Consider the following 26,805-nt stretch of genomic DNA (forward strand, 5'->3'; position numbering starts at 1 on the left):
GTTTGAGCTCATTTGTATATCATACAATTTGTCAAAGTCTTTACTATGGAGCTCCGGGTGGGGTGGTGTGGGAGGTTCTCCGTAGGCCAGGACATCAAAGGATGTGGGAAGAAGCAATCAACCGCTCCGTCTAAAGATGAAACTTTTGTTCCCCTCAGTATGATATGATGAGAAGTAATCATGGTACAGCAACTCCTGTTTGCTCTTCGGAAGCGTCGTCAAGTCGTCGTATTGCCGAAATACCCGCCCAAGGGTCACATATAACTCACAGTACGCAAGCCTGCCGTGGCGAGGCAATTAGAATAGTCATAGTTGGATTAGATGGTGACTTACGGCATTCCTATACACTGTCTAGAGCCCTTACCAAATGAAAATAGGTACTTCTCCAAGGTCTTACTTTCGGCTGGATCGATCCACCGACTTGGATCGAACTTTTCGGGGTGGGGAAAGAGGTTCTTATCATGGTGCATTGTCCACGAACTCATGCTAACAACAGTCTATAAATCGGTTTAGCCCGGCAGCATTTGATGTGATGGTCGTGAACATACCCCGGCAGGAACTTGGTGGCCATTAAATTCTGCGCCAGGGCCAGGTACGACCCGGGGAAGCCTACCAGGTACTCCATACGACAGCCTAGGCAAGGTCAGTCCATCGGAATCAATCGAAGAATATGTTAGATACAATGCGGGCAAGGCATATACCGGAGAGATTCTTTGATAATGGCGGTCTTCGAGGTTAGCCTTATCTGCCGAGGTCGGTGATTGAAACACATACCAGATGCGGTAATTTCTCCAAGGTCACAAAGTCCATTGTACCGTCAGGTTCAGGGAACGCCTGCTTCAGCTCGTCCGTTAATTGTGTATAGATCTCCGGATTGCGGACTACATTATAGGTAGCAATTGTCAATGCATTCCCAGTCGTATCCGCCGCCGCGGCCAACATAATGTAGGCCTCATCCTTGAGCTCCTCCACAGTGGGTACCACATGGCCCTCAGTAGCCTGTGGGTGAAGAAGCGTATGAAATATAGTTGCGCGAGTCCCTTTCTCTCCGTGATCAACAGCATCCTTAACCTGGGCAATCTGGCGACGAGAGCCCTACAAACGTCAGCGAGAACGATAGACCCATAACGCGCCACTAACATCGTGATGCAACATCATTCTGATCAAAGCGCTATTTGTTAGCTTGGCTAACCAAAACGGCATTTTTAATGCAACATCCTGGATTGCTGGGAACTGCTGGAAGAACCAAAAGGCCGGGCCAAAACCTCTAATCATTTCGAAGAAGGCGACGCCAAAGTCCTGCTCATCCAAAAAACCATAGCAATTGTCAAAGGCGTAATCAGTAATCACATCCACAGACAAGGCCCGGAAGCCATAGTGCAGGTCAATGTATCCTGTCGACTTGAAGGCTTCCCGCATACGCTCAATCAGTTTATTTGCCTTCCCCTGCACGATGTCCTCCAGCTCGAGCACCCTTTTGCGTGAAAAGAAGGGATTGAGGGCGGATCGCTTCACTCGGTGTACATCGGGACTCGATGCGGTAAATGTTGCTGTTTTGGTGCCGAAGGCTCCGTAAAAGTCAGGGTCCTTGCCATAACGCGTTCCTATGAAGTGGATCTTCTCGCAATTCTTGGGATCGCTCAGGTGAATCTCGGAGGGAGTGATACGGACAACGGGACCTAGGCTCGTCAATGTCTACTTGAGGTGGGTGGGTAGCCACGCAATAGACCGGATGAACCCACCATAACGAGCGTGCAGCTTCTGAACCTGGAGATAAAATAAACCGCCATTGATGTTGTACCAAAAGGCATACAGGTGTGTAGCACGCGCAAGACGTGGTCCCGGTATATTGGCTAGAGGGTGGAAGAACAGACGGTATATAACGACCCAGACGCATCGCAGTACGAATACAGCGCACAGAATGGCTACCATCAGCCACCCGGTATGAATGGGGATCATGGCCGATAGATGACTCTGGGGGGTAAGAATCTGAGTGAAATACCACCGTCAGCAGGGATCGCGCGGCTGCTTGAAAAGAAGAGGTCAGAGAAAAGACTCACGACTGCCATGGATAGCGACATAAGTATCTTCGACCTGCTGCTAAGCCGCAAGGACCGCCCATTGGGGGGTAGTGGTAGACCCCACCAGGGACGACCTGTAGTCTGGACGGCATGGAGCCAGCGGACTATCAGGTTCAGAAGCCTGGCGGCCTGGAAAGAAAGTTCTGGTGGAGCATATCAGATTGGACCAGACAAACAACGCGCAATGCGCGCAACGGCACCGGTTTATACTTTGTAGGGAGAGGCCCGTGGATCCATCGGTTGCCTCCTGCAGCGTTGCAGCATTCCGGGCCGGACTGACGTCCGCACGTTGTTCGACGGGACAGGCGGGGAATCTGTAGCCGTGGGGTGTGTCATTGGCAGAGAACCGAAAGAACAATAGAGTCATGGTCTGAGCAGATGACCCCGTCTGACTTTGGCCTGAAGAACTTGACAACTTGTCCCACGCGACAATGGTACTATTATTGACGATTTACATACAGACAGACTGTTGCGTCCTCCAATGGCATTCGCAGCAGCCACATCTTCACAGTCGAACTAAGGCCAGCCTGGGCTCCCCGACCCTCCATTCAACGTCCCTTTCGCATTCTTGACACGGCTAGTCCTGTCGGCTTGCAGTAGTCCCCTGCACGGCCTACTCCAATCACTCCCCAGCTCTGCCGGCGGTGCACCCCCTAAATCTAATACGCTCCGGTGGGGTTTTGGCCATACACCCCGACGCTGTGGTGAAAGGAAACGAAAAAATATCGAGTTAGTGTGGTGTCATGTTTGAATGGATGAGTTGGAGGCTTACACATTGAAATAGGCGTGCGTGTTCGGGTCGCGGAGACCCTTCCGCATCTGGGCCAAGAAGACCTGCACTTCGACATAGCTCCACTAGATTGAGAGAGGTTGAATCGGAATGTCAGCCTGTGCCCGATTGGCTGCAGCTGGAACGGATGGTGCGATTGCATGGTGCCAACACAAATGCAAGGCATCGGGCTCTCCCACACATCTCCCATGAAAGGACGGGCAAAGGTAACCAAGGACATGGTCATCGGATCAGCATAGACGGTAAGTGAAAAGTAGACTTACTCCCATCACTCTAGTCAGCAACGCCATGGCCCACCCCTCAATACCCTGCTCGCAATGGATCAGGTTCCACATCCCCAATTTCTTCAGCCTTTTGTCTCGGCTCCACTGTCCAATGGGGAGCTTAAATCGCTGTTCGGTCACGTTCTGAAAGCCAGCCTCCTGCATGTAACCTTTGGCGAGATCAGCGATGCGAAAGGTTTTGCCAAATTTCTCACCCGCCTCGATAAAGGTTTTCGACCAAATCGCCAGGATATGGTCTTCGGTCACCGTGCCATCATCCGATTGGAATTGAATAGACATCTCGAGTTGGTCGAACCAGCCTCCAGGCCGTAGATGCCTAAGAAGCACTCAGGATTGTACCAACGACGCTCGTGAAAACATAGGAGACCTTACCGCAGAACCTTACGATAAAACGCGATCCAGTCATCGACAGCCCCGTATAGCGCACGCACGTGAATGAGGTCGAAATGATTCTCCGGAAAGGCCCATTCATCTGTGGCATCGTCGATCTCAAACGTTAAATTGGGGGGTAGAAAACCAGGTTGGATGGGCGATAAGTCCGTGCCGATGACCTGAGCAGAGGGATACTCGTCCGCAAAGTCCCTGGCATAGCCAGTCAGGTATTCGCCATGCTCGTCCAATTTCAGACCGATCTCTTGCACTTACATGGCCCAAATCCCGGTGCCGGTGCCAACATCCAGCGCCCTCTGCCAGTCAAAGTTAGCACCCCTCTGTGATGGTGCTAGTGGAAGTGATTTCCAAGATCACCCACCTGGATGTTATCCTCTATGGGTGCCAAAAGCAGCTTGCCGTCGAGAAGCAGTGTAAACACGTGGTGGCTAGATGGAGAGTCAGTAGGTCCCAAAAACTCTCCATCTCGGGTAGCTTACGCAACGTCCATTTGCTCATTCTGCTTCTCGTCGTTGGGGCCCCTGAGAAGCGATTAGAGCCGTTCTAAAGACGACGTTACCCCGAAAGGTTAAAATACCAGTAGGCCCCTTCCTTGTAGGAGTGGTAGCGCCGTCCATTCTCAAAGCGGTAGGAGGTGATCTCAGAGTTTATGGAGGTTGTATCGCTGGCACTGGTTGTTGGAAGGGTATAGTTAGTGCCTTGTGCCTCATCTCTGGCGAGACTCGCGACATTGACTTACAAGTCCTCTGCATAATCCGAAAATTCGTCGTCGCGCTCTGCCCCGTCCTGAGATGAACTCAAGTCAGTTGAGGAAAGTTGGATTTTTGGCCGACAAAGGGCCTGCGGGGGAGAGTAGAAATCGCATACCGAGTCCGAATGATCACCTTCATGCTCTATTGCCAAAGGGGCGGCGACCTGGGACACATCTTGCGGATTGGAATGTGAAGACTCGGTGGCCGGTGGGGGATCACTAGTGGCGGCCGCATTCAAGCCGGTTGGGGAAGAAGGCGACGGCGACGATTCTGCCATGGTTGCGGGCTTGGGTGTTCGAGGCGTCGTGAGGGATCGAGTGGTGCGAGGTCTTGCGAGATATATCTTCTCTTCCCCTGCCGTGGTTTCTTTTGTGGTGTCTACATGCCTGGCTATACTTACGGCAACCAAATCCGCCTCCCGTGTCTCGTGAGTGGAACCAACCAAAGTGAGGATGCCGATTCGATGCTCGCTTCGGTGTGCTGGTCGCGCCCGCCCGGTGTCTCCGTGCTACGTTGGATAGCAAATCCTCCCAACCAACCCTGGTCGCCCTGGATAAGTCGATCGGTCTTGTTCAAAGTACGATGTACGTCAGTATCTCTCCAGAGTCCGCTCATGTCACCCCTGCCAGCAAAACCAAGTCAGTACTTTTCGGCCACTCGGTCGAGAGCCACCCAGAGCCACCCGCGGTTAGTGCCTTTTTGGTGGGGGGGGGGGGAATCTGACAGGTCTCCTCCATCCAGGCGTGGTTCGGAACCCTCTTCCATAGAATGGATCGTGTAGATATGGTCTACGGCTAGAAATTCAACATGTATTCAAAAGACTTCAATCTGAAGAGAAAGGGAAAATGACAAGTATCCACATTAGACAAGGACCCGAATCCCTACTTAGGTACAGAGTAGCTAGCTACTGGCACTATGATATATATACCATACTTAGTAGTACCGTGACATGATAGCAGTGGATTATTGCCACATTTGTAGAAAAGGTCAAACAGTGTTGAAGCTAAAAGGCCTCTAGCTCAAGCATGATGGTAGCCCATGTTGATCATTATAGCATGGTCTCCCACTCTCTTGCACATCAAAATACTAGACAAGTAGTATCTATGTACCTAGTCAACCGCGGAACGCTGGCAGTAATTAGCTAGAAATCCTGCTCATGTGTGCTTTTCGCGAAGGTGTTTCCTTTCCCCCCCCCCCTTAAAAAAAGGTTTGAAGGTTTGGGATGAATGTCGTAAAGAAAGCAGACGGACTTTTCCAAAAACCCAGGTGCAGGAAGACATGGTTTTCGCCTCTTGATTAACTAGTATCCCCTAGCTTACGGAGTACCGAATGCCTCTTTTCGAGGACCTCAGACGTTTTGGATTGGTCTGGAAACGGCATTTCCATCCAACATTTGGCCAGCTGTGAAACAAACGCAATCCGCCAAAGAGATGCCCCCGGACCTCATAGTAATGATGATGAGCGGCTAGAATGAGCAGCTGTTTAGTGCCGTCTTATTATTAATAGGACCCAGCAAAAAAAGAACGACACTTTCGGGTCTGCCCGAGAACCCAGCGATGTCAACCCCTCCCCGCTTCTCCAAAACACAGCGCCACAGACACAGTCAGTGTATGGCATTCAGACACAGGGGGGCTAGGACCTTCTTCTTTGTAAGTGAGCTATATTCAAGGGGCCACGTCACTATAGCGCCCGGTAAGCTGACCAGGACCAGGATGGGAGAGCAGGTACCACCACCGTCGCCGAGCCACCCGCGCTCCGAATCCCAGCCATCGCTGCCTGAGGCACTCAGCCCTGTCAGGCGACGGATGGAGCAGCCGAAGCAGACAGAAGCAGACGCAGACGCAAACACCGCCAGCAACTGAGCAAACATCGCCGGAACGCAGCCACCCCGGTTTAGATACGTCCCCTCGTCAGCCTTATCCCAGTGTCGCTATTGAATGATGCCAAGGGGACCTCTCTTGGCGCCTGTGGACCCCGCCAGTGTCCCCCCAGCCGTGAACACTGAATATGCGGCCATCCGGATTCCAGCCCCAGCGCCAATGTCGCCATGCTGTCTGAGGCGCAGCGCTTGTGACATGCAGTCACCGAGCTAGATAGATACCAAGACTGCTGCCTGGTACGATATTCAATCGAGCGGTTCAAGTCGAGGCGCGCCCCCCCCCGAAATGACAGGATTGAGACCCTGCCAGGGTCCACCGCTGAAGTGGCTGCCAAGGGACGCCATCAGAACGCGCGGAGTGGGGGAAGCTGCCCACCCCCTCTTCCCCAAAAGCCACCTTGAAACAATAATCGATGGATGCGACAGGGTCATCAGCCACAATAGTGGGCTCACGGCGGTTACCTGGGGCGAAAGAGGGGATCCCTCGATATGAGCGGTCAAATCATCGATCGTTCCGGCTCACCGTTTGCTGTGTTGCATTCCCTGATGTAGGGCCCCCACGACTATTCCCCTCAGACATTGTCAATCACTGCGTCAGACCCTGGCAAATGACCTAAGGCCAAGTGTAGGGCTTCAGATTGTTCAGGTTCTGGGAAAGGGGGGGGGTGAGGAGAGGCCCAGCGAAAGCACGGCGGGTATAAAGACTGCTCCCCCTTCCTGCCCTCCATTGTGTCTTCCATCCTTCTCATCAATCCATCAGAAGCCAACTCAGAGCACATTACAACCCGATCCTCTTCATACCCAAACCAAATCTACCACCCAGCCTCTCCAAAATGAGCTTCTTCCGTACTGCAAACGACATCCGTGTCGACGACGGCCACATCCTCGTCGCGAACGTGCAGCGAGAAAACGGTGAATTTGACGAATCCACGTTCGACCTCAACGAATGTCTGGGAAACAACGAAGGTTCGTCAGCCTGGTCCGTATGACGGATTGATTGGTATGGTGGGCTAATGCCGTGTCATAGGTCGGTTCCAATGGGGTGGAAGCAACTTCTCTGAGAGCGCCCAGGATATCCAGTTCCACATCGAGGGAGGAGATAATGTCCCCGTCCTGAGGGCCCGTCTTGCAAACTCTGAAGATCAGTTCAGTGATGCCGATGTCAACCTGGCTGAACACATCACCAACAACAACGGTGTCTTGGAGTACCAGGAGGAGAGCTTGCTATGAGTGCCCGTATGTATGCTTGGCAATATGACGATGTCGTCTAGAGGTGGCCATCTTTGATTCATGGCGGTACCTACTTGTGTGGATGGTTTGGGATGCCGAAGAATTTGGATGCGGGTATCGTTGAACAATGTCAAGATCATATTGATTTCCTTTGGGCATTCTGAGTCGCCGTGCTCCTCGATAAGCATTATCAATAAGAAGGAGCATTCAACCTCGCCAATTACAAAGGCTCTTGGTTTTTTCTAAACTGTAGGGTCTAGTGAACTTTCTCCCGGGAATACAGCGTAGTAGAATTGACATGAAAAAGGGAACACTTGGTAGTAGTTAGAGTAATAGATAGGAGGAAATCTCCCCCATACCAGCCTGTTCGCCCGTTTACAACGCTCAAACACCATTCCGCACACACCCCAGTCTACCCCGTGCGTATCCGAGAAACAAAAAAGAGAATGAACAAAAGCAGATGATAACCCACCAAGGAAAGCAATAACTGTCGGGGAATAAAGTACATAAAGTCGTAAAGGAGAAAGATGAGTAAATGTTAACAAACTACCATGCGTGACTCCCATCGTTGACATCCGGATCATTTCCATTCCAATCTTCATCCCCACTTAGCTCGTCGTCAAGAAAATCTTCTTCGTTGAACTGATTCTCGGTCGGGCGTTGGTTGTCAATTCGGACCATGACGACATCACACATTCCTTGTATAGCACCCGAAGACGAATCACTGCCCTCATTGAGTCTTCGCGCTAATACATGAGCAGCTTCATCCTCGTCTGCTTCAGAAAACTTTCTCTGGGCAATGCGCACACTCTTCCGTTTAGATGGCGTTGAGAACCCAGTGTCAGAATGGGTAAGCGACTCGTCTGGAAGTGCACTTTGGATGGAATGCGATGGATCTTTTTGCTGTGGGGTACGTGGAATAGAGCGTAACTTCGGGTCGGGGGGGGCGCTTCGTCGTAAAAAGGTATTTTCCAGCTTTCCAATCCACTTCTCTCGAAATGTAGCACGATCACGCCACCCGATTTTCAAAATTGCACTGATGACGAGTCGTCGCAGGCTCTGTAATTCAGGGGCCGCGTCAATAAGAGACCTAAAGAAGACTTCTGCGGTTGTGTCATCCCATTTTCGCAATTGAATCAACTCAATTTCTTGTAGGGTGGATGGCCAAGTCGGAATTTCTAACGGATCAAGAAGCTCCTGGAAGTGAGGCTCGACGTCATGATAACTAGTCCAGTCGTGCATCGATATGTCCATCTTGAATATCTCAAGGTTTTTGCATGACTGCGCCAGATTGACAATGAAAGACAAACTCAGATGGCGGTTATGACTCAAATCCAATCGCCGAAGATTCTGGCCGTGTGAAGAAAGGAATGAGCCAAGGTTCACTGCTGTCACCTCGTCGCAGTCCTTGAGAGTGAGAGATGTGAGCGTCAAGGGAAGATTGGAAAAAAGGTACTCGTTCACGATCGAGCATTCCACAAATTCTAAACAGCACAGATCTGGCAGCTCCCGAAGAGCTGTCGCAAGTACTACTTCTCTTTCGTCGGAAGCCTCCGCCAGATAATCATCGTCAGCATCTTCTGATGTGATATGCAACAATCGGAGCTCTCGAAGCCCGTGGAATGCAGGCTGGAGATGTTTTTCTAGCATGAGAGGAAGCAGCTTTTTGGTCTCCATGAAACGACTGTTCCATTCCCAACAGCAAAGGCGGATTGAGCTCGAAGCCATCGAAGAGAAAATGAGATCGGGATAAATGAATTTCGAGCGCAGTCGACGGCCCACGACGTAGTCATCTTTGTGGTAGAGACGCAATGCTTTCACTTGAGGGGTCCGTTCAAGCAGCCTTGGTAATTCAAAATAGCCCAGGGTTGGTCCACTTTTGTAGAGTAAGAGATGCTCCACGTCAACATTTAGCTCTTTGATTTTGTTCATATAGCCAGTGGAGAGAGATTCCTGCGGCTTGGCCAGTAAATGTAGCAATCCATGTGTCTTGGCAGATGGTATTAGGGGGGGACAACGATAGAGTGCCGCCAATGCAGGCTCGTGAAAAGCACGACATAGCAAAGCAACATTAACAAGCCACTGTACAGAGCTATGTCTAGCCCCGGTCTGTTCGTCAACAAGAGGGCTTGAAGCGCGAACAAAAATGTCGAAGAGAATGTGGTATGGAAGGGTTTGCCATGGCGGGATAACACCGGAGCCAACAAATGGGGTATTATCCTCCTCAATCTTTCTACGTTTGTTCAACGGCCTCCCCAGCTCTATGCGTCTTCCACCTGTGCGCCTTTCTGATTTCTTTGTTTGCGATCTCGTTTTCACGGTTCGATTGCGCGGAGCTCGTGGTGGTGCGGTGCGTGTATTGGTTTCCGGAAGCGAATGAGCCAGATGAGACGAGGCTTCGCTGGGGGCTACAGCGTCGGGCTCATCGTTGAGCGTCACCTCCAAGTCATCATCAGTCGATTCCTCCCGGTATGATGGGGGCATGCGACCGGTTGTTCGGGGGCGCAACGAAAGCGACAGGCGCCTAGATCGCTCCTGATCAGACTCGGTGTCCTCGTCAAGCCGATCTTCCGAGCTGCTATTTTCGTGATAGGACTGAACCTGCGTGCGACTAGAACGGACGGGTCTCGACAGTTTCGACGATCGTGGACGGGGAGGGCGTAAGGAGGGGGCCATTGCAGTAGAAATTGTTGCCGTCAGAGCTTGCAGAAGGCTACAGCGAGAGGTCGATGGCACATGAGCGGCTAGACTCGGTGTGCTGGGAGGCGGACGAATGGTCTGGAGCTAGACGGCATTTCATCTAGACGGAGGAGAAGGACGGAGGGGGAAGAGCGACCGTAAGCACAGAGCTGAGTTGCAGATGAAAGAAGAGGGAGGCGAGAATTTCGGGACGTGGGGGGTAGGAGGAAGGAGGAAGGAGGTAGTCGGAGGTAGTACTAGGATGGATGATGTCGACCCGTCGTCCTTCGAGGCTTCCTTGGGAGGGAGAAGGTTTATCGATAAGGACGACGGAAAGGCAGTGGGCAGCAGTAATAATAACGAACTGGGAACTAGTCGTAGGTAGTACCTCTGTAGTCTGTACTAAACCACTAATCCGCTCACCTAACCCTTTCCCGTTAGTTAACTAACTAACTAGTGTTACCGGCATGACTAATTGAGGGGGGGCTCGACGATCGCCTGATCTCTCTGGCCTGATTGCCCAGGCTCGCGCTCTTGTCGGGTGGGCCTAACCACAATGGGACTGGGGGCGCATGTGATAGGAGGGAACTGTGACTGAAAGTGTGACAGGCCCAGGCATCAACTCCCCCGCCCTGAGGCCTCGACGCTAAACCGGGACAGGCATCGAGGGGAGGCCCGAAATAGAAACAGTCAGCTCCTCCCAATCTATCACCGGCCTTCTTTAAAGCGCCGCCGTCTTCCAGCCACCCTCTCCTCTTTTCTCCCCCTTCCCATTTGGCGCCTGCGAGAATGGTCTGTCGCCCGAACCATCGCAGTCGCAATCATGGATTGATTCTTCCAATCCTCAGGGTGCGTCTTCTTTGATAGTTTCTACTCTATGTTTTATGTACCCACGCCCTACAGCCCCTCGAAATACGAAACAAGTCCGACCCCCATAGCCATTCATGCGCAACCTTGGGCTGGTCCCTAATTTACCCGTGCTGTTCGCAATCTGATAGGGTCCTCTACGTCGCCGCGCGCTGGAATTGGATCTGCCCTATCTTGATCCATATGATACTCCACCTTCCCATCTTGCACATCTCGCTTCTCTGTTGCTATATACCCAGAACCAGTGGTCTTGATAATTAGAGTGTTGTTTGTTGCCCGTTGTTTCTTGCTCAAGATGGAAACTCCCTTCCCCAACGTGATGAACCAGCCTGTCCCACCGGACCGGACTGAATTGGGGCCTCCTCCGCCCATGGTCATCCAACAGTACGCAAGGTATCCTCCGGCCGTGGAGCCTGGTTTACATAGCGCTTCTTCCATAGGCAGTGCTCGCAGTCGGATAGCTACCTCCAAGTCCCCCCCTCTCCATCGCAAAGCTACTCCGCGCAGTCTACAGGCATCGCCAACCGGCCCACGGCCGGTCGTGCCTCCTGCTCCCGTAGCGCGCCCCGGGCCCTCAATGTCTCCCCCAGTGTACGATCCTCTGCGCCAGCGCCCTCCACGAGAATCAATAGACCAAACAGATACCAGAGCTCTGCCATCTCGTGATCTCACAGATAGCACCATTGATGATGCTTATATCATGTTCATCTTCTACTGCAACCCTAACGTCCCTCTAGCTGTGGACACGTCTGAGCTGCGCAAGACCTTCAGGTGCCCTCCCCGGAGTGACGGCAAGAGCTTTAGTGTCTTTGCGCTGTGGGAGCTCATCAAAAAGCTTGACAGCAAGGAACTGAAGACATGGATTCAGTTGGCGATTGAGCTGGGGGTTGAACCACCTTCTATGGAAAAGAAGCAAAGCACGCAAAAGGTCCAGCAATATGCTGTCCGTCTCAAGGTCTGATTCCCATACCATTCCAGTGATGTCACTGTTCGAATCAAAGATTGACATTATGCTAGCGATGGATGCGAGCAATGCATGTTGATGCCTTCTTTGAATACTGCCTCGGCCATCACCATCCATACTACACTTTACTTCCGCCTCACAACGTGATCAGTGATAGCCGAGATGGAGTGCCACTCGAAGAGGATCTTGCGCTACGGGCGCTGGTCCCCCAGTGGAAGCCAAAACGAGGACGAAGGCGGACCGATGATCCAAATATGGTTGGCGAGCATTCAGCTAAAAGACCACAGCTGGATACCTCGGTGGGCATCCTGCCGGCAGGCCCTTACCCTGGTCAGCCACCCCCGTTCCCATCAAGCGCTATTCCGTTTAGCGCCTTCTCCGAGGAGATAGAGTCTCATGATCCGTGGATGGGCACCGCACCTGCGTATTCGCAAGAAGGGTCTTCTGAGGTCCAGGCTCCACAGCCTGGTCAGGATATGAGGTGGCGGCCCATAGAACAACGGGATGCGTCTCCAGCTGGTATTCCGCACTCCGCGATAATCCCAAGAATTCAGCATCAGTCTGAAATATTCATTCAGCCTGCAGAGCCACGATCAGCCCTTACACCAACTTCGGGTGAAAAGCCACGCCCCAAACGGCGCCATGGGCCCGCAGTGTCATCCGCTTGGCCTAGCAATAATGGAAGCAATGGGAAGACTCGGGGCCGGCCACCAAATAGGGGCATGGTATCGGGTCCCTTTTCTTCTTTCCCAGTGAATCCCAACCGCCCAGATCCATCCCAACTGCATAGTTCGGGTATGAGACCGTCCCCTGCGACCATACTCGAGCAAGACCCTTCCAATCGGTTCAGCCACTCCCAATACCAACAGTCTCCTACACCGTTTCCCTTCGGACCCAGACCAAACAAGCTGCAACTCCAAGTTCCACAACACCCTGGTGCGCCGGTCCGTCTTGCGACCCCTCCCACGCTGATGGTCAATGGCATCAATAACGCTTCGACCTCTTTGAAGGTGGAGGGAAGTCAACGCAATGGCACTTTGGCGCCTTTGAATGACTTTGTCGCCAACGTGGGTGTCACGAATCCATCATCTTATGCCAACCGCACCAGCGTTCCCCACATGGACATCACATTCGACGACGTAGTGCGCGTGTTATCTGGCGAGCTACTTCGCGGGAAATTGACCGGTCGGCCAGCTCCCCTCAGCGCTGAAGAGGCTCGTTCTTTGGCAGTATCCGTCATGTCAAACCTGACGACAACATATGCCAAGCTACCGGCCGGGCTAGCGGCTCTTATGTCAGCCTTTCATCTTGGCCTTGGACAGCAGTTTGGCTATCCTGGTGTCACAGACAGTTTGATGACTGTGAGTGTTGATGCTGTCCCTGCCGTTACCTCGGACATGCCAAGTGTTGATGCAAGCGCCAACTTTGTCTACACTATCTCCCATGAGTACAAACACGGACGTCGGTTCTCGACCAAGGTCACATATGGAGACCTTAGCGTCAGCAAGACGGACAGTAACAAGCTTGAAATTACACCGAGGGCGACCGAGGAGCTAGATACCAGTGTTGCAGAAGTCGACAGTTTGACCGATGCTGAATTCGAGATGGATGGGGCAGAAAGTACCATGTCCGAAACGACATGGAAACAGCGATACCTGAAGCTCCGGTCGCAGATGCAGAGAAAGGAGCGTTCATTGTCTCAATACAAACGGAAGATACTCGAGTCTGTCATGGCAGACATTTAGGAGAATAAGGGGTTCAGGAGCGCGGGATGACTGTTTGTCGAAAGCACATAACTTATGGCGATACCCTATCCTATATGTCTATAGATTTCTGAGTTGCTTTGATATTATTTTGTTGCACTTGCAAGTTTGGCTCTCTGATTGCTGAAGCCAGATGGCGCTTCAGCTGTGAGTTTCGGTTCGGTCTTCCTTACAGATACCCCCTGAGCGAACTTGTTCGACCTGCTTTCACGCATGCTAGGTAGTATAGAATTACTGCATTGATGCCAGTCACTGCAACACTTAATCATGATCTGCATTTTTGCTGCTTAGCTAGCCTACTATTGCATTGTCCCTCCATGCAATCCAATCCCGAGTAAATCCTTAGTCAACCAACCAACCACCCATTCCATTCACACGGCCTCATGTAAAGCACCAATTGCCGCAGAGAGAATAATGGCAAGCTGAAAAAGAATCAGTTCTCATCCTCTTCTTTCATAGCCAGCTTCTCTTCTTCCATTTCATCGCACATCTGATCAAAAGAGCTGGCCCCATCAACCCCTGCTGCATGTTCCTCGGCCTCCTCCTCGTCACCCGACTGCACCTCATTCTTGATCAACGCCATGGACTCGGCTTTCTCCACCAACGTCTCCGCTCTATCGAGGACCATCTTCCTCATTCCCTTGGCCTTTTTCTTCTCCGGAGAGCCATCGTCACTATCGGCGCCTGCGTTGGCCTTTGCGGGGGACTTGCGCTTCCGATTCTTCGTGCCCGAGGGCCCTCCGCCATCGCCGCCTTCGCCATCAGCGGTTCCATTGCCCTTGTTGCTGCTCAGAGGACCACCGGAAGGGTTGATGTTGTGGGCTTTCATGAGACGCTCGTAGCGTTTAGCTCTGGATATTATAGGTAAGTCTTAGTCATGGGTGAATGAAGAATGACCGTGCGGTTGAGGAGAGGGGTGGGGGCGGGGGTGGGGATATCCTGTAGCAAGAGACATACGCTGCAGCTTTGGAGACAATGTTGCATTCCTGGGCGACGGTGGCGAAATCGATCTGGTTAGGTCATGTTAGACGAGGCAGTTGGGATATATGTCGAGTTGGGGAAAGGGGAATGGAATGGCTACTACCTTGCCATTGTTGGCGTAGCGGATGCAGCTCAGCAGAAATTGAAACTGCTCTTCCGGGGTGATGCGTGTGGTCTTTGAAGAGCTCATCTTTGAGGTTCTTTGGTGATAGACGGGGTGGTTGTAAAAGAATAGGTGAGGGGTTATAGGATTGTGCGCTTTTTTTTTTCAGACTGGCTCTGGGAGGGAGTGTGAGTTGTACAGGCTGATGAGTTGGTATAGAGCCGGTGGATGGTGAGAGATAAGAGGAGGGTGAAAGGGAAGGCGAGGGCGAGGAAGAGAGAGAGTCGAGAATTACCACGAGAAGAGCGCGCAGGTCATGCTTCTAGTGGCAGCAGTGAGGTTCTGTTCTGGGTGGTGAATAGGATACCGGTGCAGACAGTGAATTGAATTGTCATTGATGAAGGTGTGGGAGATGGAAGTGAGGGAAGTTGGTCGGGTTGAAAGAGACTGGAAAAGACTGGAGGAAGTGGTCTTGGAAAGCAGTCTTTGCTACTGGTACTACTGTTGGATTCTATAATGTATGATACGATAGGGCGAGAAAAGTGAGGCAGTAGGCTAATGCGCTGGCATTGAGTAAATAAACTGGTGCTTCCTAGCCACAAAGTCCATCCCGGCTAATCCAGCTTCAGAAACTGCCAAAGAGAAGACAATATTCACCCAAAGACAGATATAACAAAATCCATGCCCTTTTCCAGATACAAGAGATAAAATGTTAGGTTCACGCGAGGCCTAGATGGAGTTCTCCAATGCGATGATATTTGTCGTTGACGGTACATTGAAGAGATATCAACTGAAAAGAGAGAAGTAAGACGTATGAAGCAAAGAGGGTCTGGCCCAAGTTAGCGTACTCATCGAATCAACTTAGATGGAGACTTACGGTTTAGAACAGAGTTCCTGTTCCATTCCGTAGCGGGAGCACTCTAGGCATGTTACTCCATGAGGGCGTCAGTAGCTTCCTTCTTAATTGCCGAATTCTCTACCTCCATATCGAGATCCTCTGCCTTCATGACAATATCGTCATTCATGGTAACGGGATCCGAAGCGGCTTGAGCAGTAAGTTTAGCACCACGCTTACGGCCCTTGGTTTCAGTCTTAGGGGCATCAGTAGCAGGGATAGGCTTAGACGAGACTTTTGCTCCCTTGCGACCACCAGCTTTCTTGGTAGCCTTGGCCTTGACAGGAGTAGGCACCTCGGATTCAAACTCCTCGTCCTGAGCGGCGTCACTAGCCTTAATAACATTCGCCTTGGCTTTCTCGGCCGCATTAGTGGCATTTGCCTGGGCGTCCTCGGCGGCTGTGGTCTTGGTGATTCCGGATCCAGCCTTGCTCTCGAAGTGCATGATTCCATGGCGCTTACGAACGGCACGGAAGCGATTTCCAACAGAAGCGATATTGGTGTAGCCCAGACTGTTGGCCACTTTGCTGAGGTCAACCTGAAGCAGTATCAGTATTAGTATCGGAAGATATGGTATCACTGTTCAAATTGTCTACTTGCCAGCTTGTCGTCACCCATGCTCTGGACACAGGCCATAATGAAATCCGAATCAGTATTGTGGCCTTCGAGCTTCGCCTTCGATTTGACGGGCGACTTGGCCGGATCGGACATGCTCAGGGCTGAAGAATCAGTTCGCTGTTTACTTGAAGGAACAAAGTGAAAGTAATAGACGGCTGAAGGGATCCTTCGTGGAGAACAAATGAGGGTTGGATGTATGTAACTGTCAAAGAACACAGCAGACAGGTGAGGATGGTACAGATAATGAGGAAATAAGGCGTGTGAGGGGTCAACACAGAGAAGGCTTCACAGGGGTGACGCGTTTAGATGCGACTAGATATGAGCATGTCATGAAGATAATCTGCTCACGTACTAGGCTGAGAATAGGTTGGCATTAACTGTAAACCTTGTAGCAGTTGTTATGTTGCAAAAGGTAGTTATGTGGGGATTCTTGAAGATAATAAGACGGTGGAGAGTAGAGGCAATAAATGCAAATGACTGCTCCAGGATACAAATGAAGAGAAGGAGAAGTAAACAAATTCATAACCTTTTCCGCTTACTCCACGATTCCCGCGGCACGGCCCTTGTTTCTGCGACGACATGGTGCAAACAACTTAGATTCTAAAGCGCAAAAGAACAATTGGGAACCACCACCATCATCCCCCCTGATAGCATGTACGGTACCACCCTCAATACCTCTGGCGAGTCAATTCGGCTCCTGCGGTGGCTCCACTTTAACTGCCCTTTCGAAAATGCCATCTCCCTCCAAGGGCTCAGACTTGATGGGCGCCCAACTGTGGACGAATGGCGGGTATCCAGGACCATCGGAACGCTCAGCTGAAAAGCACGGTGCCGACGCGAACATGGTCGTCTCCGGGGAGATTGCCATTGGCCTGTATGGCACCATTTGTGGCTGAACCGCTGAGGTTGCCATGGTCTGGGGTGAAGCGAGAGGGATATCCGCCAGGTTTTGGACCCTAGGGCCGTACGGATCGGACTTCATGTATGGGTGGCTCGACTCATACACAGGGAAATGAGACTCTTGCTTCATGACCGCTGGAGGTGAAGACATAGGCTCATTCATCAATTCGGCTTTGCCGGGTCCTGCCTTGGGTGCTTTATTGGCGGGTTTCTTGGGACGAGGCGCTCGGGGTTTGGACGTAAGACCCTCCATCTGCTGTCTGAACCGCGAATATCGCATCCGAGCAGCGTGTCCATTGGAGATTTCGAGCTGAGATGCCACCAGACTCCAGTCAATCTGCCACCGAATTAGTCATCGTTGCCCGCCTGCGATGCCCATATCGACTAACCGATTTCAGGTCCAGTTGCTTGATGATGGTGTAGAGGAACTTGGCCGTTGGCCCATCGGTGGGCATGGCCTTGCTGCGTCTAGCGGACATAGTTGGGGCTTTGAAGATATATGTTAAGCTGGGTTGGAACAAGCTAGGAGCTCAACTAGAGGTGTTTCCTTATGCTCGGAGTGTGATGAGATTTTGGGAACTTTAGGATTGATGGAGGAACATGCACTTTGATGCACAGTTGATGGTATTTATAGCCAGACATTCTGAGCAGAGCATCAATTCTTGTGGCCATCAACCACAAAGCCATCTTTGTTCGTAAACACTCAACTCTTGACTATCCCACCCCGAAAAGGCTCATGTTTGCTTTACAGTATGGTCTGCTACTGATGGAGACATGCGGTGGAATCCAGTGGATACAGGATGTCCCAGCTTTTCCGCATGCTCAAAGGCCCAATACAAGGAGAGTCTTTAAGACAGCCCTTTGAGATCAGAACATAGTTATGTTTGGGACAGAACCAGAAGCTTGAAAAATCATTAAACGCTGTACGATCTCCGTCCAAATTCATCTTGGTTGCTAGGCAGACAGTCTGCTATCTCGTGTCAAAGTGAAGCCCTGATTTGTGTTTTTCTTGGGATGAGACATTGGACCTATGGGCAGCACGCACATTTCTTGTCTAGATTTCAAAAATGATTGCCCACCAAGATTTGGACGGCAAAAGTACGGGTTATGGTAAGTTTCCTCTCCAAAAGCCGCAGTCGGCCTCCTGCATCGACGATCATCTGACATCTACAACTACCACTATTTCTATACAGACCAAATGCAAAGCTTTTTCTTCGGAGAAAAAAATACTACAAACTCTTCCATAGGCAGACCTCAGTAATTCCAGCACATCACCTTGGAAGTTTGTCGAAGGTTTGCAATTTTTCGTAATTCTATCCGAATCCCAGAATACTCGTCTTCCTCCGGATCGGCCATTTTCGTCCCGGCCGGATCCACGAACAATGCAAGCCGGCTTGACATATCAACTGCTATGTACAGTACCTTAGTTTCAGCTTCGATCCCCGATGCACGCATGGTATTATTTCCAGTAATATACCGTCTGTCAAAACCATCGGGGTATTTAGATGCGGGGCACTATGCATGGGATATATCAGATACAATACTTGCTCAACTTTCGCACATTAACTGCCAACCCGAGTGTAAAATCCGGCGATGCAGCAGGAGCAACGCGCTTTTCTTTTTTTCTCAGCCACTCGTGTAGATGGGGTTTCTGCATAGCAACCTATTGCAAATCTGATGCTTCTTTTTCCCGGACATATACCAGTACGCTCTCTTCACGCGTTTCCTGGCAACCGTCGGTCCCCGCTCCCTAACATAAAATGATGCTAAAATCTGCCTCAATTCACTTCTATTAAGTTCCATACTCAACTATCCTTTCATTCTACTCATTACTTCTTTTCTTCTCATCCCACTCCTTCATCGCCATGGCTAGAAACCATCGCGCCCGTGAGACCAAAACTCCTCGATCGCAATCACAAAAGCCAGCGGCCAAAGCGAGGCGTCCTCGTTTCGACTGGAATTTATTGGAAGACTGTGTCATGCTTCACAGTATTGTCAAGAGACTGTGTTCTGGTGACAGCCCCTCATTGAATACCTTCAGAGAATTGGAGGATGATCTTGGGAAGGATTTTTACTCCTTCGAAACTTTGAGGTATGATCGATATCTGAGTATCCACTGCTCAATGCTGTCGCTGATATGGTACCTCCGGGTGGCAAATAGGAGACGCTGGTTTCGTGTCGAAGACAGATGCGAGTCGGTGCTTCAGGACCGCCAAAACTGGCCTCCGAGACGACGTTGGGATTCCGACGAAAGAGGGAGCCTTGAGTGGGACAACGATATCGAGGATAAAGAGGATTATCCTACGCCGGAATCCTCCTCGACATACAGAGGGGATTATTCTCCGGCAACTGATAACTCCCCGACCCCAATCCGGGGCCGCTTCTCTGACCAACGTGGTCGGAATGACCGGGATAGGTCCGCCTCTCCCTCCCGAGCCCATCCAAGGCATGGCCGACAACAGGCCTCCGCTCCAACCCGTTCTCTCCCAGGACGTTCGGTCTCTCGACGGGCACCTGTTACAAGGGCTCCTGCCCCGGACCGACGACAAGCTCATACGGTCAGCAGGACGGCCACCGCTTCCCGGGGCCCTGCCCGGCAGCCAACGTCTGGGGCTAATCAAAGCCCTATGGTTCTGCGAGACTGCAGACAGCGACGACGGGTTAGACAGTACGAAGAGTCCCTGTCCCCTGTTGAAGCTGGACTATCCCGAAGATGATTTCTTCTGTTCACTGGCCGTTTGTTTACTCTTTCATGCCAAATCTTTCCCCTAGGAGGCTGCGGATCTATTTTCCTTGAGGATTGTTCTTTTGATTTTGTTTGTCTTTGGAATACTGCTACTTCGGTTTTTTCTTTTCGGTCTATAGCTTTTTTCGTTCTATAGCTTTCTCGGTATATAGCTTTTTTCGTTATGTTGTTTTCTAGGTCTATAGCCTTTCTCGGTTTATAGATCTTTTGTGCTCTAGAATGGTCTATGGAATAGTAAAGGACTCTCCAACATTAGTAGATCATCTGCGTGCAGTATAGTATCTTCACTTTCGAGATCCCCGCGTAGTAAACATTTATGTCGCACAACCTCTACAGTAAATTGTGATAAATGTTTATGCCATAGCTCTTCACCAGCTCAATCTTTACAGGTTGACATGGTACTTCACTTATAGTTCTCCTTGAAGCAGTGTAGTGAACTGAAAAGCATGCACCTGTTAAGTAACATTTATAGTGCTTCAGGTACGGATTAGAGAAGCCTTGAAACCGACTCAATAATGCAAATACTTTCCAATCTCAGACATCATGAATTGGCTGTCAGCGACTTGCTATAGATACAGATAGCAACCTTTATCCAGGTCTTGGCTATATCTGGTGTGAAGGCTATCTACTCCTGGAATTAGACGGTTTGGAGATAGACTGATAGTAGTCGAAAGGTCTGTGATATTTCCTTAAAAGTCTTTGGTGATTTAACTAAGAGTGAAAACAGTATTATGATCAGTTACAAGAATTTGCAACTTCCTGTAAGAGGTAACAATGAATTTCAAAATATACCAATACTGTATCTAGTAACTAACGATAACTAATGATGTCAGTGGTGGGTCTGACTAATCTCAACCCAACATTGCCCCTCTCAGCATGCTGATCTTGGCTGCACCAACTACAGCTTTTACATTTTTGGAGAAAAGGCTACGGCTTGGTGCCCAAGATGTCATTGGTAGCTATAGGTGCATGTTATGTGGATACAATCCTCACGTTGGTTGATGCTCTTCGACGACAGTCTAGTTCAGAGTCTCATTCTTCATATCAGAACCCCTTACTATCCCGGAGAAGATGAAAAGCTACGTGCTTCCAGTATCTCTCGTCGACGAGGAGGAAATTGTCCGAACACGCTCGAGGTCCTCCAGCAATTGATAGCACACAACCTGTCCGCTGAAAATATCTCCTTGGATCTCATTGCTGTTCTGCCCGCGAAGCTATCTATTGCCTCTCAGCAGATCCAGTCAGCATTCGAACCGCATGTTCGACTAGCTCATTGCATCTATCGAGAGAATGTCACAGAACCGGCCTCTAGTTACATCATCAAAAGCCAGTCTTCTGGGAGCAGGACCATTGTCAATTACAATGCTCTGCCTGAGATGACGGAGAAGGAGTTTATAAATATCGCAGATCGTCTAGGCCCCAGGGCCTCCTGGTTCCACTTTGAGGTTTGTTTTTATTACCTCCGATCATGTTGCTACTGATTGCTGTGACTGATAACTTTCCTCCCCAGGGCCGAACACCTGGCGTGACTTTATCATGCATACTCTACCTCCGTCAGAAATACCAGTCCGTGAAAATCAGTGTTGAAGTGGAGAAGCCCGGAAGACCAGGTTTACAGGAACTTGCAGAAGAAGCTGACGTTGTATTCTACTCGAAGAGCTGGGCTGAAGTATGTTGTCATCTCAGCCACGTTGTCTGCCTCTATAGCTCTCGCTGATATCCACAGGGAAATGGATACCATACACCCGAAGAATGCATCCTGCAACAATCGGCGGTAGCACGGAAAGCGTATGTTTTCTGAAATTTTGCTTCGTGGAAACTTGATCATAGCTGATGGGCTCTACTAGGTCACTGCTCTGCTGTACCTGGGGCCAGGATGGCGCTGTAGCTCGTGACACCAAGTCTCAAGTAACGATTTATAGTCCGGCATATTCAGCAGAAGGCTTTCAAGTCGTCGAGTAAGTCACAATTTTGGCCCTTCTCTTTTTCTTTTAGTCTCCACCCCCATCAGAAGTCTAACATGAAAGTAGCACCATCGGTGCAGGTGACACATTCATAGCTGGTATACTGTATGCATTGCTCTGTCGAGGTGATGAATGGAACCTTTCACAGAAGCTAGGCTTTGCGAACCGGCTTGCAGGAATGAAAGTTTCGCAAGAGGGATTTGCAGGCCTTGCGAGAGCCTTGGAATCTTTCCAGTCGGAGTAAACTAGAAACATTTTTGGGTTATTAAGTTTACGAGATAGAGTCATGGGTAAAAATCGATGGAAGCGCAATAAATAGATTGTTTCTCGGAGGGTTCTAAATCGAGATCTTGCACTATATTATCCATGGTATTCACCACTCTTTCTGATGCATCATGAACCATCGTAATTATGAAGACTTTATTTAATCGGAGTGTTTTTTACGGCCTACGGAGTACTACCTAATATAGTCTAGTGCAGCCCATACCGTCACGATCACGTGTTATTTGGTTAGGGAAGGCGGTCGCAACCAAAAATTATTCTGCCCGCAGCTTTTTCTAAATTTGCGGGCGATCAACAGCACCGGAAACTTCAAGTTGACGCAACCCCAATTCACCATGGCATCTGTTTACAAGACTGTTTCGAAGAAGGCAGCTCGCCAGCTCGCCAAAGAGCACGAGCTTGAGGAGGAGGATGTGGAGATGGAAGAGCTCCTCGCCGATGCCGACGATACGACCGACAGCGAAGATGATGAAGAAACTACGACCGAATCGGCCAAGAAGCAGCTCGCTGCAGGCTTTATGCCCAAGACTCGTGTACTCATGCTTACCTCTAGAGGAGTCACGTCCCGGTATGTTTGGCTTTGCGCTGCCAAGAATACGGGAAGCAATCACAATACTGATGTTTTTTTTTGTCAGCCATCGGCACCTTCTAGCAGACCTTGCGTCTTTGCTCCCCCATAGCCACAAGGAAACCAAGCTTGATACGAAGAAGAAGACAACCGGATACAACCTCCTCCTGAACTCTCTTGCTGACCTCCACTCTTGCAATGTCATCTTCTTCCTTGAGGCCCGTAAGCAAGGTCAAGACTTGTACCTCTGGCTGGCTCGCCCTCCCAACGGACCGACGATCAAGTTCCACGTCGCCAACTTGCACACAATGGCTGAATTGAATGCTGGATTTAGCGGTAACTGCTTGAAGGGCGGCCGTGGTATCGTGGTTTTCGATCAATCTTTCGACGAACAAGGCCCGCTCATGAGCCAACCTGGCAACGAATACCGGGGTTTGATCAGGGAAATGCTCCGCGGTGTCTTCTGCGTTCCCAAGCGGGGTGTCAAGGGCATGAAGCCCTTCATCGACCGTATCATCGGTATTTTCGGGGTGGATGGCAAGATCTGGATCCGAGTTTACGAGATCCGGGAATCCGAGCCCGGAAAGAAGAAGGAGGATGGCGAAGAAACCAAGCCCGTTCCCAAGGGCAAGGATGGTCTGCCAGAGGTCTCTCTCGTCGAGATCGGCCCCCGCTTCGTGTTGACGCCCATTGTCATCTTGGAGGGTAGCTTTGGCGGTCCTGTCATCTACGAGAACAAGGAGTACGTGAGCCCGAACCAGGTCCGTCGCGACGTTCGCCTGGGCAAGGCGGCTCGTTACGCTAGTCGCAGAGATATGGAGACCGACCGGTTCTCGAAGCGGACGACGCTGGGGTTGGCACAAGGCGAGAGGAAGCCGGATGCACTTGACACAAGACAATTGTTCAAGTGATGGGTTTCCGGTTTATTTGTTCTCTGCCGTCTGTTGTTTTACGCCCTTCTAGACTTTGATATCCTTTAAGGGATGTATATGTATTGATGCGAGGGGTACATGCATGGTCCTGCTGGCGTCTGGTGTGAAATAATAAAAGTTTGATGCTACCGTTCACATAACATTTGCTCTGGTGGCGATTCCAGTAATGCGTTCAGGGTCTCACAATGGAGATATCGTAACTGGTATCGGGTAATCAAGCCCCTAGATCGATCATTGAAAAATATCCAGCTTCGGCACTGGTGCGTTCTTCAGTAACAGTAAGGGCGTGCATTGTTAAGGATGCAATAGATTCGAGAGAACAATACCTCTCTACCTCACATTCTACCCAGTACCCTCTCCACACATCATAGCTCTGATTCAGCCAATGGGGCGATGGGCCATCCTGATGGAATGGAATGGACACCGTCTTGTCAAGTGACTTGGCGGCCGAGCCCGATCTCCTTTCGCCTGCTCCGGATTACCATCCCAGCAACTGCACCCTCCCGGCAGTCATCATGGTTCCCCCTTCGCAATCCAGCCCTGGGTGGCTGATGGGTGTTCATGCATCTTCCTCTACAATGAACCTGACTCCCTTTTGCATCTACCGTGTCTTAGCCATCCCCCAGGGCGGGGCTGCGATCTGAAGCTTTGATCGAGATCGCAAGCCGTTGACTCACTGCGACAGCGAGGCCGCACCTGTGTCTAGCACCAACGCCTGAACCCGAAAACCCCATTCTCATATTACCTTAACCCGAAGCACTTACGATAGGTAAATATTGCTCGATTATACGCCTACCGTTGTCTTAGCTAACGCCCTTGCGCGGCGATTTTAGATTCTAGCCTACATAACCATGCCATTCACTCAATTGGCGACAGAGCTTCTGCTCCACATATTCCGCTCCTGCGAAACAATTTCCGATCTTATGAACCTCACACAAACCTGTCGAAGGCTTCATACTGTTTTTTATCGATCCAATAAGCTGCAGATTCTTATTGATGTTGCGGAGTTCGAGTTCGGTCCGTTAAACGATATCATACAAATCGCGACGCATAATACAACCCAACCAGCCCACCTATTGCGCACTGCGCCTATGTCGGACTCCCTCCTGGGACAAATTGTACAAATTGGACGCGTAGCGAAAGAGTGGGAGATCATATACCCTGTCAAAAAATGGAAGATCGATTACGAGAACCGCCGGTCACTGGATGATGATGAGCGGTTCCGCCTCCGCCGTGCGATCTACCGTCTTTGGCTATACCACCGTGCTTTTCACACGGAGACTTACAGTCGGTTTAGCCGTGCCTTTCCACACATAATCACTGAACGGGCGCAACTTCTACACAACTGGTCTACGACGGAGCTCGCTGAGATAGAGGACGTCCGTTCAGTCATTGGCGATATCGTCCAGAACCATATATGTCCCAGTAATGGGACCATCCAGCGCAAGTTCCGAAAACGATACCCGGAAAGCACCCATCAGCTAGCGTTCAACATTCATCTTAATTATCAGTCGAGCAGCAGTCCTACTAGCACACCCGGTCTTCTTGAAAAGAGCCCCGGCTTAGTCGACCAGTATTTCCACACAGCACACCCCAGTAACTTGACCGAGTCACCGGCTAGTTACAAATCGCGGTTTCGGAATGACTACTTCCATGACCCTGGCTTCGAAGGCTGGGGTGATGAGATTCCGCATTACTACGTTGTGCAAGATATGATGAAGCTTGACCCGGGCCAGGTGCTCTGGTTACGAGAGCGTGCGCCCCTCAAGGAACAAGTGGAAGTTTATATACGCTCCTTCGGCGACTGGTTCCGAGACAACGGAGAAACCTTTAGTGATACCCTGGAGTGGGTGATGAAAGAGCGCGGGGATGATATCGAAGGATTTCGATCTGCCATTGCAGACCGGGAGACCGGTGTGGTGTGGGATTAATGTGATCAGGTTTATGTTGAGGTTCACCTTCTGCGGCATGTAAGTATTGCGGGAGATATATCTCACTGGGCCAGCAACCCCTCCTGTGCAACCCACTTTAGCTCAAAAAATATGCACTGAGCTCTCATACTGTACTTGACTGCTCTAGAGTACTTGGTGCAATTATATATTAGACTAAGAATAGTACTATGCAGTCTATCTACTGTACGGAGTATCGTGAACAGACTTGCCTGGACAGTAGATATCTAGTTAGTAGTGGGGATGGAGGTCGAGAGATGCCATCACATCCCTAGCTCGTAGATGATACTACTAGATACTCCCTTAGTTCTCCCATCGAGTTTAGATTCAAGTACGGATCCATTGTCGCCCACGTGTCCATCCTGGCATCCACAGCTTCAGATCAAAGGTAAAACGGAGCTTAGCTTGAAGTCCTGACATTTGACAACCCTCCTGCCGAGCGTTCCGGACTCCAGCATCCCCGTCACGAAGCACAGCAGCCAGCCATTTTCACCTCCCCTGATCAACCGGCCCTAAACCGGACGGGGAATAAATTCAGCCGCGGCGGCTAACAGTGGGTTGAGGTGGGCCGCGAATATGGAGCCTGAAACAAAGCCGGTCTAGCCTGGGTTGCTTTCGCCTTTCTACAAAGTAATTCTGACACCACCGTTTATCTAACTACTGGGCGAGCCGGGAGACAACGGGATTTTTGACCCCCCACTTCTAACAATACCTGGGTGGTTCGGTATGTTGCAATTTTTCGTTTATTATTTTCCTTAACGGATGGATACGTACTAGATCAACGAAGCACTCGGAATGGCATTAAGCGGAAAACCTCGCTTGACCTTCCCAGCTTCCGGGCTGGAGAAACTACTTTCTCCGTACTCGTACCAGATTACTAGCTGGAATAATGACGCGTATAACGATGGAAAGCCCTTGGGCGTCGTGGGGCTCCCGCCGTGTTTAATGTGGGCCTAAGGTTATTATTAATGCTACTGTAAATGGGCGGCGCACTTCCCCATAGGAGGCCAGAATCCCAGACAATTGCAGTGGGGTTTCATTTTAGTATTATTATTCTTTCGGCGCAATAATATTCAACTGCAACAGTTCACCTACAAACAGAAACAGAAAACCCTTGGCCACTATCTATAGACGCCAGTGATGGGGAAAACCAAGAGAAGCCTGAGCAGCCAACAGGGGTTGTAAGAA

General features: G+C 50.5%; 11 protein-coding genes across 11 annotated transcripts; 5 read left to right on the forward strand and 6 right to left on the reverse strand.

Annotated features, from left to right (window-relative positions):
• Positions 1-7: 7 nt before the first annotated feature.
• BO70DRAFT_360615 (cytochrome P450) lies at positions 8-2,152 on the reverse strand. The gene is made up of 7 exons (XM_025542823.1): positions 1,743-2,152; positions 1,141-1,679; positions 775-1,095; positions 702-727; positions 549-633; positions 334-497; positions 8-280 (listed from the first exon to the last, which is right to left on the reverse strand). Exons 1-7 carry the CDS (start codon positions 1,957-1,959, stop codon positions 118-120), a joined length of 1,515 nt encoding a protein of 504 aa, XP_025401124.1. The 5' UTR covers positions 1,960-2,152; the 3' UTR covers positions 8-117.
• A 234-nt stretch (positions 2,153-2,386) lies between these two features.
• BO70DRAFT_386170 (class I SAM-dependent methyltransferase) lies at positions 2,387-4,919 on the reverse strand. The gene is made up of 10 exons (XM_025545803.1): positions 4,413-4,919; positions 4,285-4,331; positions 4,123-4,215; positions 4,025-4,066; positions 3,907-3,973; positions 3,801-3,841; positions 3,528-3,737; positions 3,135-3,471; positions 2,854-2,936; positions 2,387-2,780 (listed from the first exon to the last, which is right to left on the reverse strand). The coding sequence occupies exons 1-10, from the start codon at positions 4,572-4,574 to the stop codon at positions 2,741-2,743; spliced, it is 1,122 nt and encodes a 373-aa protein (XP_025401125.1). The 5' UTR covers positions 4,575-4,919; the 3' UTR covers positions 2,387-2,740.
• A 2,085-nt stretch (positions 4,920-7,004) lies between these two features.
• On the forward strand, positions 7,005-7,871 carry BO70DRAFT_360617 (CVNH domain-containing protein). Its single transcript, XM_025542824.1, has 2 exons — positions 7,005-7,142; positions 7,204-7,871. Exons 1-2 carry the CDS (start codon positions 7,010-7,012, stop codon positions 7,404-7,406), a joined length of 336 nt encoding a protein of 111 aa, XP_025401126.1. The 5' UTR covers positions 7,005-7,009; the 3' UTR covers positions 7,407-7,871.
• An 81-nt stretch (positions 7,872-7,952) lies between these two features.
• On the reverse strand, positions 7,953-10,082 carry BO70DRAFT_386171 (uncharacterized protein; the record flags this gene model as incomplete). The annotated part of the gene is made up of 1 exon (XM_025545804.1): positions 7,953-10,082. The coding sequence occupies one exon, from the start codon at positions 10,080-10,082 to the stop codon at positions 7,953-7,955; it is 2,130 nt and encodes a 709-aa protein (XP_025401127.1).
• Positions 10,083-10,856: 774 nt separating this feature from the next.
• abp2 (putative ARS binding protein Abp2) lies at positions 10,857-13,991 on the forward strand. The gene is made up of 2 exons (XM_025540979.1): positions 10,857-11,907; positions 11,970-13,991. Exons 1-2 carry the CDS (start codon positions 11,248-11,250, stop codon positions 13,659-13,661), a joined length of 2,352 nt encoding a protein of 783 aa, XP_025401128.1. The 5' UTR covers positions 10,857-11,247; the 3' UTR covers positions 13,662-13,991.
• A 121-nt stretch (positions 13,992-14,112) lies between these two features.
• BO70DRAFT_394911 (uncharacterized protein) lies at positions 14,113-14,850 on the reverse strand (the record flags this gene model as incomplete). The annotated part of the gene is made up of 3 exons (XM_025546495.1): positions 14,113-14,530; positions 14,637-14,689; positions 14,764-14,850. The coding sequence occupies 3 exons, from the start codon at positions 14,848-14,850 to the stop codon at positions 14,113-14,115; spliced, it is 558 nt and encodes a 185-aa protein (XP_025401129.1).
• A 597-nt stretch (positions 14,851-15,447) lies between these two features.
• On the reverse strand, positions 15,448-16,298 carry BO70DRAFT_360619 (uncharacterized protein). Its single transcript, XM_025542825.1, has 3 exons — positions 16,259-16,298; positions 15,641-16,196; positions 15,448-15,592 (listed from the first exon to the last, which is right to left on the reverse strand). The coding sequence occupies exons 1-2, from the start codon at positions 16,274-16,276 to the stop codon at positions 15,693-15,695; spliced, it is 522 nt and encodes a 173-aa protein (XP_025401130.1). The 5' UTR covers positions 16,277-16,298; the 3' UTR covers positions 15,448-15,592; positions 15,641-15,692.
• Positions 16,299-16,838: 540 nt separating this feature from the next.
• BO70DRAFT_333515 (uncharacterized protein) lies at positions 16,839-17,655 on the reverse strand (the record flags this gene model as incomplete). The annotated part of the gene is made up of 2 exons (XM_025540980.1): positions 16,839-17,513; positions 17,566-17,655. The coding sequence occupies 2 exons, from the start codon at positions 17,653-17,655 to the stop codon at positions 16,962-16,964; spliced, it is 642 nt and encodes a 213-aa protein (XP_025401131.1). The 3' UTR covers positions 16,839-16,961.
• Positions 17,656-18,742: 1,087 nt separating this feature from the next.
• BO70DRAFT_360621 (uncharacterized protein) lies at positions 18,743-20,173 on the forward strand. The gene is made up of 2 exons (XM_025542826.1): positions 18,743-19,268; positions 19,338-20,173. The coding sequence occupies exons 1-2, from the start codon at positions 19,042-19,044 to the stop codon at positions 19,891-19,893; spliced, it is 783 nt and encodes a 260-aa protein (XP_025401132.1). The 5' UTR covers positions 18,743-19,041; the 3' UTR covers positions 19,894-20,173.
• A 652-nt stretch (positions 20,174-20,825) lies between these two features.
• Positions 20,826-22,249, forward strand: BO70DRAFT_360622 (ketohexokinase). Its single transcript, XM_025542827.1, has 6 exons — positions 20,826-20,915; positions 20,971-21,367; positions 21,433-21,591; positions 21,649-21,710; positions 21,770-21,880; positions 21,953-22,249. Exons 1-6 carry the CDS (start codon positions 20,869-20,871, stop codon positions 22,128-22,130), a joined length of 954 nt encoding a protein of 317 aa, XP_025401133.1. The 5' UTR covers positions 20,826-20,868; the 3' UTR covers positions 22,131-22,249.
• Positions 22,250-22,468: 219 nt separating this feature from the next.
• Positions 22,469-25,784, forward strand: BO70DRAFT_386175 (Brix-domain-containing protein). Its single transcript, XM_025545805.1, has 5 exons — positions 22,469-22,736; positions 22,804-23,643; positions 24,159-24,274; positions 24,509-24,689; positions 24,966-25,784. The coding sequence occupies exons 1-5, from the start codon at positions 22,504-22,506 to the stop codon at positions 25,597-25,599; spliced, it is 2,004 nt and encodes a 667-aa protein (XP_025401134.1). The 5' UTR covers positions 22,469-22,503; the 3' UTR covers positions 25,600-25,784.
• Positions 25,785-26,805: the final 1,021 nt, after the last annotated feature.

This window comes from Aspergillus heteromorphus, assembly GCF_003184545.1.
Source record: "Aspergillus heteromorphus CBS 117.55 chromosome Unknown BO70scaffold_7, whole genome shotgun sequence".
In the NCBI taxonomy this organism is placed as follows: Eukaryota; Fungi; Ascomycota; class Eurotiomycetes; order Eurotiales; family Aspergillaceae; genus Aspergillus; species Aspergillus heteromorphus.

Excerpts from the sequence above, each read along its gene's own strand:
- BO70DRAFT_360615 (XM_025542823.1), bottom strand. The coding sequence starts at position 1,959 with ATGATCCCCATTCATACCGGGTGGCTGATGGTAGCCATTCTGTGCGCT. Across the intron at positions 1,680-1,742 it reads GAAGCTGCACGCTCGTTATG|GTCCCGTTGTCCGTATCACT; the intron begins GTGGGTTCATCC and ends TGACGAGCCTAG. Across the intron at positions 498-548 it reads GCCACCAAGTTCCTGCCGGG|ACTGTTGTTAGCATGAGTTC; the intron begins GTATGTTCACGA and ends ACCGATTTATAG.
- BO70DRAFT_386170 (XM_025545803.1), bottom strand. The coding sequence starts at position 4,574 with ATGGCAGAATCGTCGCCGTCGCCTTCTTCCCCAACCGGCTTGAATGCG. Across the intron at positions 3,472-3,527 it reads TTTTATCGTAAGGTTCTGCG|GCATCTACGGCCTGGAGGCT; the intron begins GTAAGGTCTCCT and ends AGTGCTTCTTAG. Across the intron at positions 2,937-3,134 it reads TGCTGACTAGAGTGATGGGA|TGGAGCTATGTCGAAGTGCA; the intron begins GTAAGTCTACTT and ends CTCTCAATCTAG.
- BO70DRAFT_360617 (XM_025542824.1), top strand. The coding sequence starts at position 7,010 with ATGAGCTTCTTCCGTACTGCAAACGACATCCGTGTCGACGACGGCCAC. Across the intron at positions 7,143-7,203 it reads ATGTCTGGGAAACAACGAAG|GTCGGTTCCAATGGGGTGGA; the intron begins GTTCGTCAGCCT and ends GCCGTGTCATAG.
- abp2 (XM_025540979.1), top strand. The coding sequence starts at position 11,248 with ATGGAAACTCCCTTCCCCAACGTGATGAACCAGCCTGTCCCACCGGAC. Across the intron at positions 11,908-11,969 it reads AATATGCTGTCCGTCTCAAG|CGATGGATGCGAGCAATGCA; the intron begins GTCTGATTCCCA and ends ACATTATGCTAG.
- BO70DRAFT_360621 (XM_025542826.1), top strand. The coding sequence starts at position 19,042 with ATGGCTAGAAACCATCGCGCCCGTGAGACCAAAACTCCTCGATCGCAA. Across the intron at positions 19,269-19,337 it reads TACTCCTTCGAAACTTTGAG|GAGACGCTGGTTTCGTGTCG; the intron begins GTATGATCGATA and ends GGTGGCAAATAG.
- BO70DRAFT_360622 (XM_025542827.1), top strand. The coding sequence starts at position 20,869 with ATGTCATTGGTAGCTATAGGTGCATGTTATGTGGATACAATCCTCAC. Across the intron at positions 21,711-21,769 it reads TCGGCGGTAGCACGGAAAGC|GTCACTGCTCTGCTGTACCT; the intron begins GTATGTTTTCTG and ends GGGCTCTACTAG. Across the intron at positions 21,881-21,952 it reads GAAGGCTTTCAAGTCGTCGA|CACCATCGGTGCAGGTGACA; the intron begins GTAAGTCACAAT and ends ACATGAAAGTAG.
- BO70DRAFT_386175 (XM_025545805.1), top strand. The coding sequence starts at position 22,504 with ATGGCATCTGTTTACAAGACTGTTTCGAAGAAGGCAGCTCGCCAGCTC. Across the intron at positions 23,644-24,158 it reads GACACAAGACAATTGTTCAA|CAACTGCACCCTCCCGGCAG; the intron begins GTGATGGGTTTC and ends TTACCATCCCAG. Across the intron at positions 24,275-24,508 it reads GACTCCCTTTTGCATCTACC|CCTACATAACCATGCCATTC; the intron begins GTGTCTTAGCCA and ends TTTAGATTCTAG.